The 17,630-nt window shown below is 51.5% G+C and overlaps 1 protein-coding gene across 1 annotated transcript in view; it reads left to right on the top strand.

Annotated features, from left to right (window-relative positions):
- Positions 1–17,630, top strand: part of KCNN3 (potassium calcium-activated channel subfamily N member 3) — a 125,026-nt gene that overhangs the window by 14,254 nt on the left and 93,142 nt on the right. The window contains exon 2 of the mRNA XM_078617114.1: positions 6,913–7,008. Within this exon, the coding sequence (XP_078473240.1) occupies positions 6,913–7,008 (96 nt within the window). The remainder of the gene's footprint in view (positions 1–6,912; positions 7,009–17,630) is intronic.

Raw genomic sequence — 17,630 nt, 5'->3', positions numbered from 1 at the left:
TCCAAACCCACACAGTGGCAATCATCCCCCTCCCCCACTACCCCCCCCCCCCCACACATCCCCCCCCACCCCCCACATCCCCCCCCCAAGATCCCCCGCCACCCCCCACATCGCCCCCCCCCGACCCCCCCCCCCCCCCCCGACCTCCCCCCACAGCTGATGGCCCAGACGGCCACGCCTCCCCGCCAGCCCCGTGCGCCATTCTTAAATTCCCTGCAACGGTTTTTGCTGTTCAAAAAGCCCCCCCAAGACAATAACAACAACAACAACCCCAAAACAATAACAACAACAACTCCAAAACAATAACAACAACAACCCCAACACGCCGAGCGGCGAGCGACAACCAGCACCCTTTGTTGTCTCTCTCTCCAATTCCTCGTCATGCGATGAAGCACGGTTGGCTACGTACGGTGCGAAAGAAGTTCAACTCTTGCCACCGAGCGAGTTAAACCTCAGAATCAGCATGTCTATTTATACCGCAGGAGGAATCCGATGAGCTGTAAAGCTCTTTATCTCCCACAGATGTTCAGTCAAGGGGCACGGGGTCAGAACGCGACAACCACAAACACGACGCAAACAACAGGGTAGGAGTGAAAAGTGTAGGAAAGGTAAATACATAACTTAAAAATATGCAAATAAAACTAAACTTTTATTTTTTAATTCTAGATTTGAAGCTTTCGTGACTGCAAGGAATCATATTCTTAGGTTTTTTTCGGTAAAGTCACGTAGGTAAAACATCAAAATTAATAAAAATAAAATAAAAAATCACGACGTTTCGGAGGCAACACAAGTCTCCGTCATCAGGTGGGACCGTCACATATTTTTTATATTATCAGCTAAAGGCGCACTGAGGTATTAACTCATTTCTCAGAAGCCACCTGGCCACAAATGATAGCTCAACACAGTGGCTTATCACGTGGGAATTTATGGCAGCCAAAAAAAATCTAAATAATATCAATGCATGTTGATTCTAAATGTGTAGGGAAACACCGGCGGCCCCTGATTACAAAACATCCACACGACCACGGGGAGAGAGACACGCGAACTCCGAATATACAGCAGGCGTCAGGGTCTGGATCGAACCCACGACCTCCTGTGTATCAGGCGAGGTAGTCAACATCTCCACCCCGGTGCACAAACACCACGTTGGCCGGCCGCCCCGTGTTTGTGGGACATTTGGAAATCCCTCCCATCATCGATTTCCTCCCAATTCTCGCAATGACCTTGCCGGGATTAACAACTTGTGTACGGTTCGTATGCATGCTGAATTTAATTCGCCACCGCTCCGTTGATGCAATTTAAACTTGCGTTACTTATTTATTTAAGGGGCGACACGGTGGTGTGATGTTGTCTCCCTCGCCTGGTATACAGGAGTTCGTGTTTTCGATCCCGACCCTGATGCCTGCTGTATATTTGGAGTTTGGGTCTTTCTCTCTCTCATCATCATCACGGTGGCTAGGAGATGTTGACTACCTCGCCTGGTATACAGGAGGTCGTGGGTTCGTTCCCGACCCTGCGCCTGCTGTATATTTGCAGTTTGCGTCTCTCTCTCTCTCTCATCATCATCACGGTGGCTAGGAGATGTTAACTACCTCGCCTGGTACACAGGAGGTCGTGGGTTCGTTCCCGACCCTGACGCCTGCTGTATATTTGCAGTTTGCGTCTCTCTCTCTCTCATCATCATCACGGTGGCTAGGAGATGTTAACTACCTCGCCTGGTGTACAGGAGATCGTGGGTTCGTTCCCGACCCTGAAGCCTGCTGTATATTTGCAGTTTGCGTCTCTCTCTCTCTCATCATCATCACGGTGGCTAGGAGATGTTAACTACCTCGCCTGGTACACAGGAGGTCGTGGGTTCGTTCCCGACCCTGACGCCTGCTGTATATTTGCAGTTTGCGTCTCTCTCTCTCTCTCTCTCTCATCATCATCACGGTGGCTAGGAGATGTTAACTACCTCGCCTGGTGTACAGGAGATCGTGGGTTCGTTCCCGACCCTGAAGCCTGCTGTATATTTGCAGTTTGCGTCTCTCTCTCTCTCTCATCATCATCACGGTGGCTAGGAGATGCTAACTACCTCGCCTGCTATACAAGAGGTCGTGGGTTCGATCCAGACTCTGACGCCTGCTGTATATATGTACTACTCTATTTACGAACATTCGACTTACAATGTTTCAGAGATACGAACAAACCTGTCCGTATGTCCAATTGCTGGCATCTACACCTGCAGAACGTGAAGAACCAGTGGCATCTACATCTACAGAACGTGAAGAAACCAGTGGCACCTACATCTGCAAAACATGAAGAACCAGTGGCATATACATATACAGGAGATTATACAACTTTTAAATCTATTCCCCCGTGTTTTGTGTTCACGCCGTACAAAGTGCTTGGAATCGACAGGCGCAAAGTTCGACTTACGAACGAATCGACTGACGAACAGACCTCTGGAAGATGACTCGCTTGTAAATAAAGGAGTCCCTGTATTTGGCGTTTGCGTGTCTCTCTCTCTCTCTCTTCGTGGTCGCGTGGATTTTTTTCCGGGTCCTCCGGATTTTCCCTTTACATTTAGAATGAAGGTCACGCGTTTAGATTTTTTGGCTGCTATAAATTCCCACGTGATGATGATGAGCCACTTCGTTGAGCTATTATTTGTGGTCGCCAGGTCGCTTCTGAAAAAACGAGCTGCACAGATCAGTGGCGCCTTACCTGTGAAAGTAAAACAAAAAGTTAATAGTAAACAAACGCCACTCTTAAATGTAACACCTTGTAGGGCTTTCCCGACACCGGTTTTATGATTCGAAATTGACTTTCTGGGTGAGATCGCCACGTGAGTAGAATGTGTGTCGTGCGCCCGCCTCCACCCGACACACGATCAACGTTGGATGAGTTCACTTTTTGAAAACATTGCGGTGCTGCTGCTGCTGCTGCGTTTGTGGCGGTGCACAAAGCACAGCCAACAACAGCAACAGTCAAATCAACACTTCCTGTGTCAACGACACGCACGTACCATCCCTTCGTGTGCTATGAAGAAGGGCTCAGGTCCGAAACGTCACCTATTCTATATTATTGTGTTTTTTTATCGAGCAAGGTTATTGTAAGAACTTGTGGGGGGGGGGACAAAGTGGAACGTTGCGAGGGAAGTGGAAAGAGAAGTGAGGTGACCTGCGGTGTGGTGAGTGACTGGGTGAGTGGGTGGGTGAGTGGGTGGGTGGGTGAGTGGGTGGGTGAGTGGGTGGGTGAGTGGGTGGGTGGTGGAGTGGGTGGGTGGTGGAGTGGGTGGGTGAGTGACTGGGTGAGTGGGTGGGTGGTGGAGTGGGTGGGTGAGTGAGTGGGTGGGTGAGTGGGTGGGTGGGTGAGTGGGTGGGTGGGTGAGTGGGTGGGTGAGTGGGTGGGTGAGTGACTGGGTGAGTGGGTGGGTGAGTGACTGGGTGAGTGGGTGGGTGAGTGGGTGGGTGAGTGGGTGGGTGAGTGACTGGGTGAGTGGGTGGGTGAGTGGGTGGGTGGTGGAGTGGGTGGGTGAGTGGGTGGGTGGGTGAGTGGGTGGGTGAGTGGGTGGGTGGGTGAGTGGGTGGGTGGTGGAGTGGGTGGGTGGTGGAGTGGGTGGGTGAGTGACTGGGTGAGTGGGTGGGTGGTGGAGTGGGTGGGTGAGTGAGTGGGTGGGTGAGTGGGTGGGTGGGTGAGTGGGTGAGTGGGTGGGTGGGTGAGTGGGTGGGTGGGTGAGTGGGTGGGTGAGTGGGTGGGTGAGTGACTGGGTGAGTGGGTGGGTGAGTGACTGGGTGAGTGGGTGGGTGAGTGGGTGGGTGAGTGGGTGGGTGAGTGACTGGGTGAGTGGGTGGGTGAGTGGGTGGGTGGTGGAGTGGGTGGGTGAGTGGGTGGGTGGTGGAGTGGGTGGGTGGTGGAGTGGGTGGGTGGGTGGGTGGTGGAGTGGGTGGGTGGTGGAGTGGGTGGGTGGTGGAGTGGGTGGGTGGTGGAGTGGGTGGGTGGGTGGAGTGGGTGGAGTGGGTGGGTGGGTGGAGTGGGTGGGTGGGTGGAGTGGGTGGGTGGGTGGAGTGGGTGGGTGGGTGGAGTGGGTGGGTGGGTGGGTGGAGTGGGTGGGTGGGTGGAGTGGGTGGAGTGGGTGGGTGGGTGGGTGGAGTGGGTGGGTGGGTGGGTGGAGTGGGTGGGTGGGTGGGTGGGTGGGTGGAGTGGGTGGGTGGGTGGGTGGGTGGAGTGGGTGGGTGGGTGGGTGGAGTGGGTGGGTGGGTGAGTGACTGGGTGGGTGAGTGACTGGGTGAGTGGGTGGGTGGGTGACTGGTGGGTTGGTAAGTGGGTGGGTGAGTGGGTGGATCAGTGACTGGTGAGTATTTGTGTGTGTGTGTGGGTGGGTGGGTGAGTGGGTGGGTGGGTGAGTGACTGGTGAATGGGTGGGTGGGTGGATGAGTGACTGGTGAGTATTTTTGTGTGTGGGTGGGTGGATGAGTGACTGGTGGGTGAGTGGGTGGTGTCGCCACTGGTGTCCTACGCTAAGAACCCGGCAACCCGAGTTCAAGTCCAACACCCGTGACGATTATCTGAACCGGTCCTGGGCCTCCCCTAGGTCGACTCAGCCTCCAATGAGTACCTGGCGTGGCGTGTAAACATCGCTACTCGGGCGTGATGCTGGCCACGCACCCCCTCGCGTGCCGTTCGAGACTTCCATCGGTGCTCGGGAACCACTCGAACAGTCGGTTAAAGGGCTACATGGGGGATCTTTGTCGTTGTGAGTGAGTGAGTTAGTGGGTGAGTGGGTTAGTGGGTGAGTGGGCGAGGGGGTAAGTGGGTGAGTGGGCGAGTGGGTTAGTGGATGAGTGGGTTAGTGGGCGAGGGGGTAAGTGGGTGAGTGGATGAGTGGATGAGCGAGTTAGTGGGTGAGTGGATGAGTGAGTTAGTGGGTGAGTGGATGAGTGAGCTAGTGGGTGAGTGGATGAGTGAGTTAGTGGGTGAGTGGATGAGTGAGTTAGTGGGTGAGTGGATGAGTGAGCTAGTGGGTGAGTGGATGAGTGAGTTAGTGGGTGAGTGGATGAGTGAGTTAGTGGTGAGTGGATGAGTGAGTTAGTGGTGAGTGGATGAGTGAGTTAGTGGGTGAGTGGATGAGTGAGTTAGTGGGTGAGTGGATGAGTGAGTTAGTGGTGAGTGGATGAGTGAGCTAGTGGGTGAGTGGATGAGTGAGTTAGTGGGTGAGTGGATGAGTGAGTTAGTGGTGAGTGGATGAGTGAGCTAGTGGGTGAGTGGATGAGTGAGTTAGTGGGTGAGTGGATGAGTGATTTAGTGGGTGAGTGGATGAGTGAGTTAGTGGGTGAGTGGATGAGTGAGCTAGTGGGTGAGTGGATGAGTGAGCTAGTGGGTGAGTGGATGAGTGAGCTAGTGGGTGAGTGGATGAGTGAGTTAGTGGGTGAGTGGATGAGTGATTTAGTGGGTGAGTGGATGAGTGAGTTAGTGGGTGAGTGGATGAGTGAGCTAGTGGGTGAGTGGATGAGTGAGCTAGTGGGTGAGTGGATGAGTGAGTTAGTGGGTGAGTGGATGAGTGATTTAGTGGGTGAGTGGATGAGTGAGTTAGTGGGTGAGTGGATGAGTGAGCTAGTGGGTGAGTGGATGAGTGAGTTCCCCCCCCCCCCTTCCTCCCCCACCTCTGATAGATCCCGTGACGTGTCCCGGCCTCTACGCGGCACCACAAACAAATCGACGTGTTCCTCAGTAACCACGCGGCCTTCATAGTATTTATATATTTATATATATAATGCGTCGACGTTTCGGGCAATGACCCTTTTCCCATCGCTATGAGTGTGGTGAGTTTTGTTGTTTTTGTTGTTGAAGTGTGCTTGTGCACCACTCTGTGTAGGTCGACTCAGCCTAAAAAATGGGTACCTGGTACGGTGTTTAAACATCGCCACTGGGGAGACAAAGGCGGCCGGGCGTGGTGTTGGCCACCCACCCCCTCGTGTGCCGTGCCGGCCTTCATAGCTGCTACTCGCTAAACAGCACTTGCCCCAACAGTCTGTTAAAGGCTATATGGGGGCATCTTTGTCTGTATGTAGAACTTCTTTCGTACCGTACGTAGCCAACCGTAATAAACGGAGGTGCGTGGGAAGGACATCAAACTCAAGACAAAAGTCGGTTCTACAGAGAGGAGTTCGTCAATCTGGATGATGATTTAAAAGTGGCGTAGCTCCCAGTGTTGTCGAGTGCTGTGTGTCGTTCGTGACGTGATGCGTGTGTGTGCTGTGTGTGTGCTGTGTGTGTGCTGTGTGTGTGCTGTGTGTGTGCTGTGTGTGTGCTGTGTGTGTGCTGTGTGTGTGCTGTGTGTGTGTCGTTCGTGACGTGATGCGTGTGCTGTGTGTGTGCTGTGTGTGTGCTGTGTGTGTGTCGTTCGTGACGTGATGCGTGTGCTGTGTGTGTGCTGTGTGTGTGCTGTGTGTGTGTCGTTCGTGACGTGATGCGTGTGCTGTGTGTGTGCTGTGTGTGTGCTGTGTGTGTGCTGTGTGTGTGGTGTGTGTGTGCTGTGTGTGTGTCGTTCGTGGCGTGATGCGTGTGCTGTGTGTGTGTGTGCTGTATGTGTGTGGTGTGTGTGTGCTGTGTGTGTGGTGTGTGTGTGTGCTGTGTGTGTGCTGTGTGTGTGTCGTTCGTGACGCTGTGTGTGTGCTGTGTGTGTGTGTGCTGTATGTGTGTGCTGCGTGTGTGCTGCGTGTGTGCTGCGTGTGTGCTGTGTGTGTGCTGTGTGTGCTGTATGTATGTGCTGCGTGTCGTTCGTGACGTGATGCGTGCTGTCTGTGTGCTGTATGCGTGTGCTGTGTGTGTGCTGTGTGTGTGTGTGTGCTGTGTGCTGTCGCCCACCACCACCACGTCCTCCTCCTCCTCGTCGACCTCCTCGTCGTCGTCGTCGTCGCCGCTTGACAGACGTCGAACATCTCCCTGGCGCTCAAGTGCCTCATCAGCCTCTCCACCCTCATCCTGCTCGGACTCATCGTGGTCTACCACGCGCGCGAGATACAGGTCAGAGTCGCACACTCACACTCAGTCTCACACTCACACTCAGTCTCACACTCAGTGTCAGACTCACACTCAGACTCACACTCAGACTCACACTCAGACTCACACTCAGACTCACACTCACTCAGACTCACACTCAGACTCACACTCAGACTCACACTCAGACTCACACTCAGACTCACACTCACACTCAGACTCACACTCAGACTCACACTCACACTCAGACTCAGACTCACACTCACTCAGACTCACACTCAGACTCACACTCAGACTCACACTCAGACTCACACTCTGTCTCACACTCTGTCTCACACTCAGACTCACACTCAGACTCACACTCAGACTCACACTCAGACTCAGACTCACACTCAGACTCACACTCTGTCTCACACTCTGTCTCACACTCAGGCTCACACTCAGACTCAGTCTCACACTCAGACTCACACTCAGTCTCACACTCACACTCACACTCAGACTCAGTCTCACACTCACACTCAGACTCAGACTCACACTCACACTCAGACTCAGTCTCACACTCACACTCAGTCTCACACTCACACTCAGACTCACACTCACACTCAGACTCACACTCAGTCTCACACTCAGTCTCACACTCAGACTCACACTCAGACTCACACTCAGACTCACACTCAGTCTCACACTCAGTCTCACACTCAGTCTCACACTCAGACTCACACTCACACTCAGACTCAGTCTCACACTCACACTCAGACTCACACTCAGACTCAGTCTCACACTCAGTCTCACACTCACACTCAGTCTCACACTCGCACTCAGACTCACACTCAGTCTCACACTCAGACTCACACTCAGACTCACACTCAGTCTCACACTCAGACTCGGTCTCACACTCAGACTGACTTACACTCAGTCTCACACTCACACTCAGTCTCACACTCAGTCTCGCACTCAGACTCACACTCACACTCAGTCTCACACTCAGACTCACACTCACACTCAGACTCAGTCTCACACTCAGTCTCACACTCACACTCAGTCTCACACTCACACTCTGACTCACACTCAGTCTCACACTCAGACTCACACTCAGACTCACACTCAGTCTCACACTCACACTCATGCTCACACTCAGTCTCACACTCACACTCAGTCTCACACTCAGATTCACACTCTTGGTTGTAGGAGCTCCCTCGCTAAACTCCCTCCCCAGCAGGCCGCCTGCTGTATATAAAAACAATTCACCTGAAGACGATGGCTTGTCTTGCTATCGAAACGTCGTCATTTATCAGTTATTTTTTCTACCCACGTGTCTTTACTGAAAGAACCAAAGAGTCTGAATTCCTGCAGTCACAAAAGCTTCAAATCAAGATTAGGACACTACACTATACACTACACACTATACACTACACTACTATACACTACACTTTACACTACACTACACTACTATACACTACACTACTATACACTACACTACTATACACTACACTATATACTACACTATACACTACACTATACACTACACTATATACTACACTATACACTACACTATTATACACTACACTACTATACACTACACTATTATACACTACACTACTATACACTACACTATTATACACTACACTATACACTACACTACTATACACTACACTACTATACACTACACTACTATACACTACACTACTATACACTACACTACTATACACTACACTACTATACACTACACTATACTACTATACACTACACTACTATACTCTACACTATACACTACACTATTATACTCTACACTATACACTACACTATTATACTCTACACTATACACTACACAACTATACACTACACTACACTATACACTACACTATTATACACTACACTTTTATACACTACACTTTTATACACTACACTTTTATACACTACACTTTTATACACTACACTATTATACACTACACTTTTATACACTACACTTTTATACACTACACTTTTATACACTACACTATTATACACTACACTTTTATACACTACACTTTTATACACTACACTATTATACACTACACTTTTATACACTACACTTTTATACACTACACTATTATACACTACACTTTTATACACTACACTATTATACACTACACTATACACTACACTATACACTACACTACACACTACACTATACACTACACTATACACTACACTATACACTACACTATACACTGCACTATACACTGCACTATACACTACACTATACACTACACTATACACTACACACTACACTATACACTACACACTACACTATACACTACACTATACACTACACTATACACTACACCATACACCACACTATACACTACACTATATACTACACTATACACTACACTACAATTGTTAATGTTGTAGTGGGTTAACTCTCCACACACACAACTGGTTAGTACTAAACTAGTATACTACACTATTCACTACACTATACACTACACTATACACTACACTATACACTACACTGTATACACTACACTATACACTACACTATATACTACACGATACACTACACGATACACTACACTATACTCTACACTATACACTACACTATACACTACACTATACACTACACTATACACTACAGTATACACTACAGTATACTCTACACTATACACTACACTATACACTACACTATACACTACACTATACACTACAGTATACACTACACTATACTCTACACTATACCCTACAGTATACTCTACACTATACACTACACTATACACTACAGTATACTCTACACTATACACTACACTATACTCTACACTATACACTACACTATACACTACAGTATACACTACACTATACTCTACACTATACCCTACAGTATACTCTACACTATACACTACACTATACACTACAGTATACTCTACACTATACACTACACTATACACTACAGTATACTCTACACTATACACTACACTATACACTACAGTATACACTACACTGTATACACTACACTGTATACACTACACGATACACTACACTATACACTACAGTATACACTACACTGTATACACTACACTATACACTACACTATGCACTACACTATAATTGTTTATTTTGTCGTACGTTAACTCTCCAAACACACAGCCGGTTAGTGCTGAACTAGTAACCTATTTGGCCACGTTCTGCTTACGTGACAACCCCCTTACTAATCGTCTATGTCGGGTGGTGGCGGGTTTAACAACACATGTATATTCATGCGATCCAACCCATATGTTTAAAAAAAGTATTATTGCGGATACTATTGGTAGCCAAAGCCGACTACGACTAGTGAGTAGTAAGTGTTAAAAGGATTGTTTTCCCTGCTCCAGTCCTGCCGGAGATAATCCAGCAAGCCCAGACGGATTGTTAATCTCACATCCTGGATTTAACTCTGCCTTCCTGGTTCCTGTCTTGAGGATTCTGGGCGACATTTGAATGACAATCGTTGTTGTTGTTGTTGTCGTTGTATTTCACTGCTGATGAATTTGGTCGGGAGAATTGCTCTTGAACTCGCCCACTGTGAGCGAGTGTTCTGTGGGTGAGTGGGTGAGTGAGCGAGTCGGGAGGGTAGGTGAGTGGGTGGGTGTGTGAGTGCGTGGGTGGGTGAGTGAGTGGGGTAAGTGAGTGAGTGAGGTAAGTGAGTGAGGGAGTTCGGTGGGTGGGCGTGTGAGTGAGTGCGTGATTGAACGCGTGAGTGAGTGAATGATCGAGTGAGTGAGTGGGGCGAGTGAGTGAGTGAGGGAGTCGGGTGGGTGAGTGAATGACTGGGTCGGCGTGTGAATGAGTACGTGAGTGAGTGAAAGATTGAGTGAGTGGAGTGAGTGAGCGTGTGAGTGAATGAATGAGTGAGTGGGTGGGGCTAGTGAGTGAGTGAGTGAATGATTGAGTGGGTGGAGTGAGTGAGTGAGCGTGTGAGTGAATGAGTGAGTGGGTGGGGTGAGTGAGTGAGGGAGGGAGTCGGGTGGGTGGGTGAATGACTGGGTGAGTGAATGACTGGGTAGGCGTGTGAGTGAACGCGTGAGTGAGTGAATGATTGAGTGAGTGAGTGGGGTGGGTGAGTGAGTGAGCATGTGAGTGAATGAGTGAGTGGGTGGGATGAGTGAGTGAGGGAGTCGGGTGGGTGGGTGGGTGAGTGAATGACTGGGTGAGTGAATGACTGGGTAGGCGTGTGAGTGAACGCGTGAGTGAGTGAGTGAATGATTGAATGATTGAGTGAGTGGGGTGAGTGAGTGAGCGAGTGAGTGAATGAGTGAGTGGGTGGGGCGAGTGAGTGAGCTGAATGAATAATGGGCGCATTGTTAGACGCTTGTACACCACGTGAAAATTACATTTGTTTGGCTGATCAGGTGGTGAAGGGTCTCGACGAAACATCATCTGGCCACAATTACGTTCTTGGCCGAACCCAAACATCTAATGATGAACAGTGCCATTGGTTGCGGCACACTCTGTGCACAGTCAGCCTCTCCGTGTTGTGGCGAGGTGCGGCGGTCATCCTCGTGAGTGGTCTACACCCATACCCTATAGTACTCGAAATATCCTATAGCACATACTCCACACCCTATAGCCCATACTCTAGAGGCGGGGGGATGGGGGGGGGTCAACAGCTAAACAGCGCCACGTGCATTACCCGCTAAGGGGCCGTCCATAAATGACGTCACGCACCTAGGGGGGGGGGGGGGTCAGACATTTGTGACGATGCGTGACGAGGGAGGGGGGGGGGTTGAGAAATGTGACGTCACATCAAAATGCGCAACTTGAAATAAATATAGACAGCACGTTCTACTTAATTAAATAGACTTTTTAATAATTGTTTTCTCCTAGAACATTAAATGCGCACTACAATGACAATAGTTTAAAGCGATTTGAAACATGTTTTATTTTTGGAGAGGGGGGGGGCAGAACTTTGTGACGTCATATTTGAGGGGGGGGGGGTCTCACTTTTTGTGACCCCGTGTGACGAGGGGGGGGGGGGCAAAAATCGTCAAAAATCGCGTGACGTCATTTATGGACGGCGCCTAAATACAAATACAAGAGCAACTCATCTAAAAACTACGTTTCATTTGACCAGCTCGGGCCCACTGAGCTGCATAGCTCTTGTTCAGAAGCGACCGCGCCCTCACCAATGATAGCTCAACAAAGTGGTGGATCATCGTGATCATCATCGTCATCATCGCGTGTGAAAAGTATAGCAGCAGCCAATCACTCTGGACGCGTGCTGACGTTCATTCTGAATGTGGAGGGCAAAAACCTGGAGGACCCGGGAGGAAACTCCACGCGACCACGGGGAGCGAGAGAGACGCGGGGAGCGAGAGAGGCGCGGGGAGCGAGAGAGACGCGGGGAGCGAGAGAGACGCGGGGAGCGAGAGAGGCGCGGGGAGCGAGAGAGGCGCGGGGAGCGAGAGAGGCGCGGGGAGCGAGAGAGGCGCGGGGAGCGAGAGAGGCGCGGGGAGCGAGAGAGGCGCGGGGAGCGAGAGAGGCGCGGGGAGCGAGAGAGGCACGGGGAGCGAGAGAGGCAGAGAGAGACGCCGCAAAGTCCAAAATCTACAGCAGGCGTCGAACCCACGAACTCCTGTGTAGTCGGCGAGGTTGTTAACATTTCACCCCCGTGGCGCCCCAATATTCAAAGTCTCAAGGTGGGGGGGGGGGAGGGGGGTAGGAGGGGGTGCAGGTGAGTGGGGTGCAGGTGAGTGGGGGGCAAGTGCCCCCCATCGCTCCCCACCCGCCTCCCCTCCCCCACCCAACCTTGGGTCCGCCACTGCCACACTCACGGCCCCCCATTGCAGCCACCATCAAACATAAAGACAAAGACCCCCCCCCCCCGTGTAGCCTTAACAGACTGTTGGGGCAAGTGCTGTTAGCGAGTAGCAACCTATGAAGTCCGGCACAGCACACGAGGGGGTGGGTGGCCAGCACCACGCCCGGCCGCCTTTGTCTCCCCCAGTGGCGATGTTTACTACACACCGCAGCCGGGCACTCATTTGAGGCTGAGTCGACCTATGGGAGGAGGCCCAGGACCGGTCCAGATAATCGTCACCGGTGTTGACCGTGATGCGGCGTTCGTAGCGCAGCGCGCTAACTGTTGGACTACCGCTTCCCACTCGCAACACACGCAAGGACAAAGATCCCCCGCATAGCCTTCACGGACTGTTGGGGCAAGTGCCGTTGGCGAGCACTCATAAAACACACACTGTTTGCACACACAAGGCGGCAGAGGTCGCAATCGGCTACCCGATGCCCGCACCCTACCCGATACCCGGCTACCCGTACCCGGCCGGGTATCAGGTACCCGTTTGCGACCCTGGTGCGGCCAGGTACGGGTACGGAATCAAAACCCGTTTGCGACCTCTGCAAGGCGGACAGGCAGACAGACGGACAGACGCATCCAGCACTCGCACACAAGACCGAGTGTCACCGCTATGCAGACGGTGTCAAGCACGCCGTGTCACCTGCACAGTCCGAGCCACGGGAATCGAACTCGGCACGCGGGTTTACGTAGCGCAGCCTGCTGGCAGCCATACCACGGCTCACCACCACCCCCATCACCACCATCACCACCATCACCACCACCATCACCACCATCACCACCATCACCACCACCATCACCCCCATCACCCCCATCACCACCATCACCACCATCACCACCACCATCATCACCATCACCACCACCATCACCATCACCACCCCCATCACCACCATCATCACCATCACCACCACCATCACCACCACCACCCCCATCACCACCATCATCACCATCACCACCCCCATCACCACCATCACCACCATCATCACCACCACCCCCATCACCCCCATCACCATCATCACCATCACCCCCATCATCACCATCACCACCATCACCCCCATCACCCCCATCACCCCCATCACCACCATCACCACCACCATCACCACCATCACCATCACCACCACCATCACCATCACCACCACCATCACCAATTCCATCACCACCACCATCACAACCATCACCACCATCAGCACCACCATCACCATCATCACCACCATCACCACCACCATCACCCCCATCACCATCACCACCACCATCACCATCACCACCACCATCACCATCACCACCACCATCACCATTTCCATCACCACCACCATCACAACCATCACCACCACCATCACCCCCATCACCCCCATCACCACCATCACCACCATCACCACCACCATCACCCCCATCATCACCATCACCACCACCATCACCACCACCATCACCCCCATCACCACGGTGCCCGATTGCTTTTCTGGAACAAATCCCGTAAGGTGATGGTAACGAGCTAAGCCGCGGGCACGAGGGGGGTGAGGTGGGATGGGGTGGGGGGGACGTGGTGGGGGGGGTTGTGGGGGGTTGTGGGGGGTGGGTGGCTGTTGTGGTGGGTGGCTGTTGCCTGGGGTGGGAGGCTGTGTCCCCGAGTGTGCGCGGTCACACGGCAGGCGGCAGAGGAAGGTCGCACGCTGCTCGCAAGCGGAATCCGTCGCTCGCGTCGGACTCGCCAGCTCCTTCAATTAAACACGGGAGCTCGCTCGCTCTCTCTCTCGCTCTCTCTCTCGCTCTCACGCTCTTTTTTTTACGATCAGTGGAAACAAGAAGATGCTCGGTGTATTTGGCACTTTGCTTCGTTCATAATTTCGTAAATTTTTTTAATTAAAAAGTTTAAAACTTGGCTTTATGTAAACCCCCCCCCCCCGCTCTCTCGCTCGCTCTCACGCTCTCACGCTCTCTCACTCGCTCTCTCGCTCTCTCTCGCGCTCTCTCGATGAGATTACCTGCAGCGATAGAGGCCATTGCGGATTATCGTGAACTCCCGCAAGAGCGAGGGAAGCTCCGTGATGAAGGAGAGGCTACGGTGGCGAGGAGATGTTGACTACCTCGCCTGGTACACAGGAGATGTTGACTACCTCGCCTGGTACACAGGAGATGTTGACTAACTCGCCTGGTACACAGGAGATGTTGACTACCTCGCCTGGTACACAGGAGATGTTGACTACCTCGCCTGGTACACAGGAGATGTTGACTACCTCGCCTGGTATACAGGAGATGTTGACTACCTCGCCTGGTACACAGGAGATGTTGACTACCTCGCCTGGTACACAGGAGATGTTGACTACCTCGCCTGGTACACAGGAGATGTTGACTACCTCGCCTGGTACACAGGAGGTCGTGGGTTCCATCACGACCCTGACGCCTGCTATATAATTGGAGTTTGCGTCTCTCTCATTATCATCACGGTGGTTAGGAGATGTTAACTACCTCGCCTGGTACACAGGAGGGCGTGGGTTCGATCCCGACCCTGACGCCTGCTGCTGTATATTTGGAGTTTGGGTGTGTCTCTCTCTCTCTGTCATCATCATCATCACGGTGGTTAGGAGATGTTAACTACCTCGCCTGGTACACAGGAGGGCGTGGGTTCGATCCCGACCCTGACGCCTGCTGTGTATTTTGAGTTTGCGTCTCTCTCTCTGTCTCATCATCATCACGGTAGCTAGGAGATGTTAACTACCTTGCGTGGTATACAGGAGGTCATGGGTTCCATCCCTACCCTGACGCCTGCTGTATATTTGGAGTTAGCGTGACTTTCTCTCCCCATGGTCGTGTGGATTTTTCACCCGGGTCCGCCAATTTTTTCCTCCACATTTAGAACCGACATCACCACGCGTTCAGAGTATTTGGCTACTGCTCTAAATCTCCACACGACAAAAAGCCGCTTGGTTGATCTTTGATTTGTGATGGCCAGGTCGCTATCACAAACGATGGTTTTAGTTTAGAAACCGGTACAAAGGTGGAACCTGTGCACATTTGTGTTTGTTATTGTGCACACAAACAAACACAAACACAAACAAACACAAACAAAAACACACACAAACACACACAAACACACACAAACACAAACAAACAAACACAAACATACACAAACAAACACAAACAAACACAAACACAAACAAACACAAACAAACACACACAAACACACACAAACACACACAAACACACACAAACAAACACAAACACACACAAACAAACACAAACAAACAAACACAAACAAACACAAACACACGCACGCCAGGTAATGCTCACCCAGCTGTTGGCGCTGTTTCAGAGGTGGCCTGGGCCGTTCGTGATGCTTGCTCATCATCGTCACCACACGTGGGAAGTTATATAATGTACGGCCACATAACCTGCATTGATATCATGTATAGCTAAATAACATTAATTGTTATAATGTATAGCCAAATAACCTGTATTTATATCATGTATAGCTAAATAACATGAATTGATGTAATTTTTGGTCAAAAAAATGAATGTATATAATGTATAGCCAAATAACATGAATTTATATCATGTTTAGCCAAATAAACTGAACGTGCATCGACTCTAAATGTGGAGGGATTTCAAACCCGGAGGAAACCCGCGACCACCACGGAGAGACAGAGAACACGCAGACCCCAAATATACAACAATAGGCATCGCCAGGGTCCGGGATCGAACCCACGACCAGGGAGGGTAATTGGCCTACTCTTCCAAGCGGGGGGGCTCTGTACGTCTCGGAGGAGGTGGACAGTTCCCGCAGCTCGGGTTCCAATTCGCCGCCGTGGCTGACACCGCTGGCGAACGACGTCTCCTGCTGTCGTAGTGAAACTCTGCAACGTCGCTTCGAACGCGCGTGTCCTGGAGATGGAGTCGAACCCGACCGCCTCTGGGATCGCAAGCCCAGTGTGTGCACGTGCGTTGAACTTCTTTCGCACTCTACGTAGCCAATCGTGCTAATCGGAGGTGCGGGGCGGGGGGGGGGAAGGAAACAAACTAAACACAAAACTGTTATGAAGAAATGAGTTTGTAAATCTCGATGATGATGATGATTTAAAAGTGCACAGATCCCAATGGCTTCCTAATTATATCGGAAAGGAAGAGCGTTCCAGACGGCCGCGGAAGCGCATCCGAAAGCGCCGCGTGATGCGGTTTGTGCGCCGCTAACCATCGCACGCCCATGTGTCAGCATCCCTTTAAACTGTTTTTATCTTATTCACCAGGCAAGGCCCATTGAGCTATGCAGCTCTTTTTCAGAAGCGACCTGGCCATCAAAAACGATAACTCAACGAAGAGGCGGTAGGAATCTCCTGGTTCCACCAGCCCACAGGGGATTATTGTGTCCGTCCGTCGTGCATCCAAAAATGGGAGGGGTGGGGCTGGGTGGAGAGGGGAGGGTGGGGAGGGGCTGGGTGGGGAGGGGAGGGTGGGGAGGGGCTGGGTGGGGAGGGTGGGGCTGGGTGGGGGGTGGGAGGGGTGGGGCTGGGTGGGGAGGGGCTGGGTGGGGAGGGACTGGTCACCCCGTGGTGCCCTTATAAAACTCAACGTTTAACCTACTCACGCCGGCTTGTGCCCGCCCTCACAGTCGGCCATATTTGTGGAATACACCACGCCGCCGTTGACCCTGGCCATTGACCGAGCAACCCAACGTTCCTACCAGCTCCCTCCGCAGGAATGTGTTCATCATCATCACCACCACCACGTGAAAGCGCATTGCAGCCAAATACTTTCTAAACGCGTGATGACATTGATTTTAAATGTGGAGGGTAAAAAAAACGGAGGATCCCGAGAAAAATCCACGCAACCACGGGGA

The sequence above is a fragment of the Lampetra planeri genome, chromosome 53 (genome assembly GCF_965212315.1).
Source record: "Lampetra planeri chromosome 53, kcLamPlan1.2.h2, whole genome shotgun sequence".
NCBI classification, from domain to species: Eukaryota; Metazoa; Chordata; class Hyperoartia; order Petromyzontiformes; family Petromyzontidae; genus Lampetra; species Lampetra planeri.
Note: the sequence above shows the minus strand (reverse complement) of the source record. Positions and strands in the feature narration are given on the sequence as shown.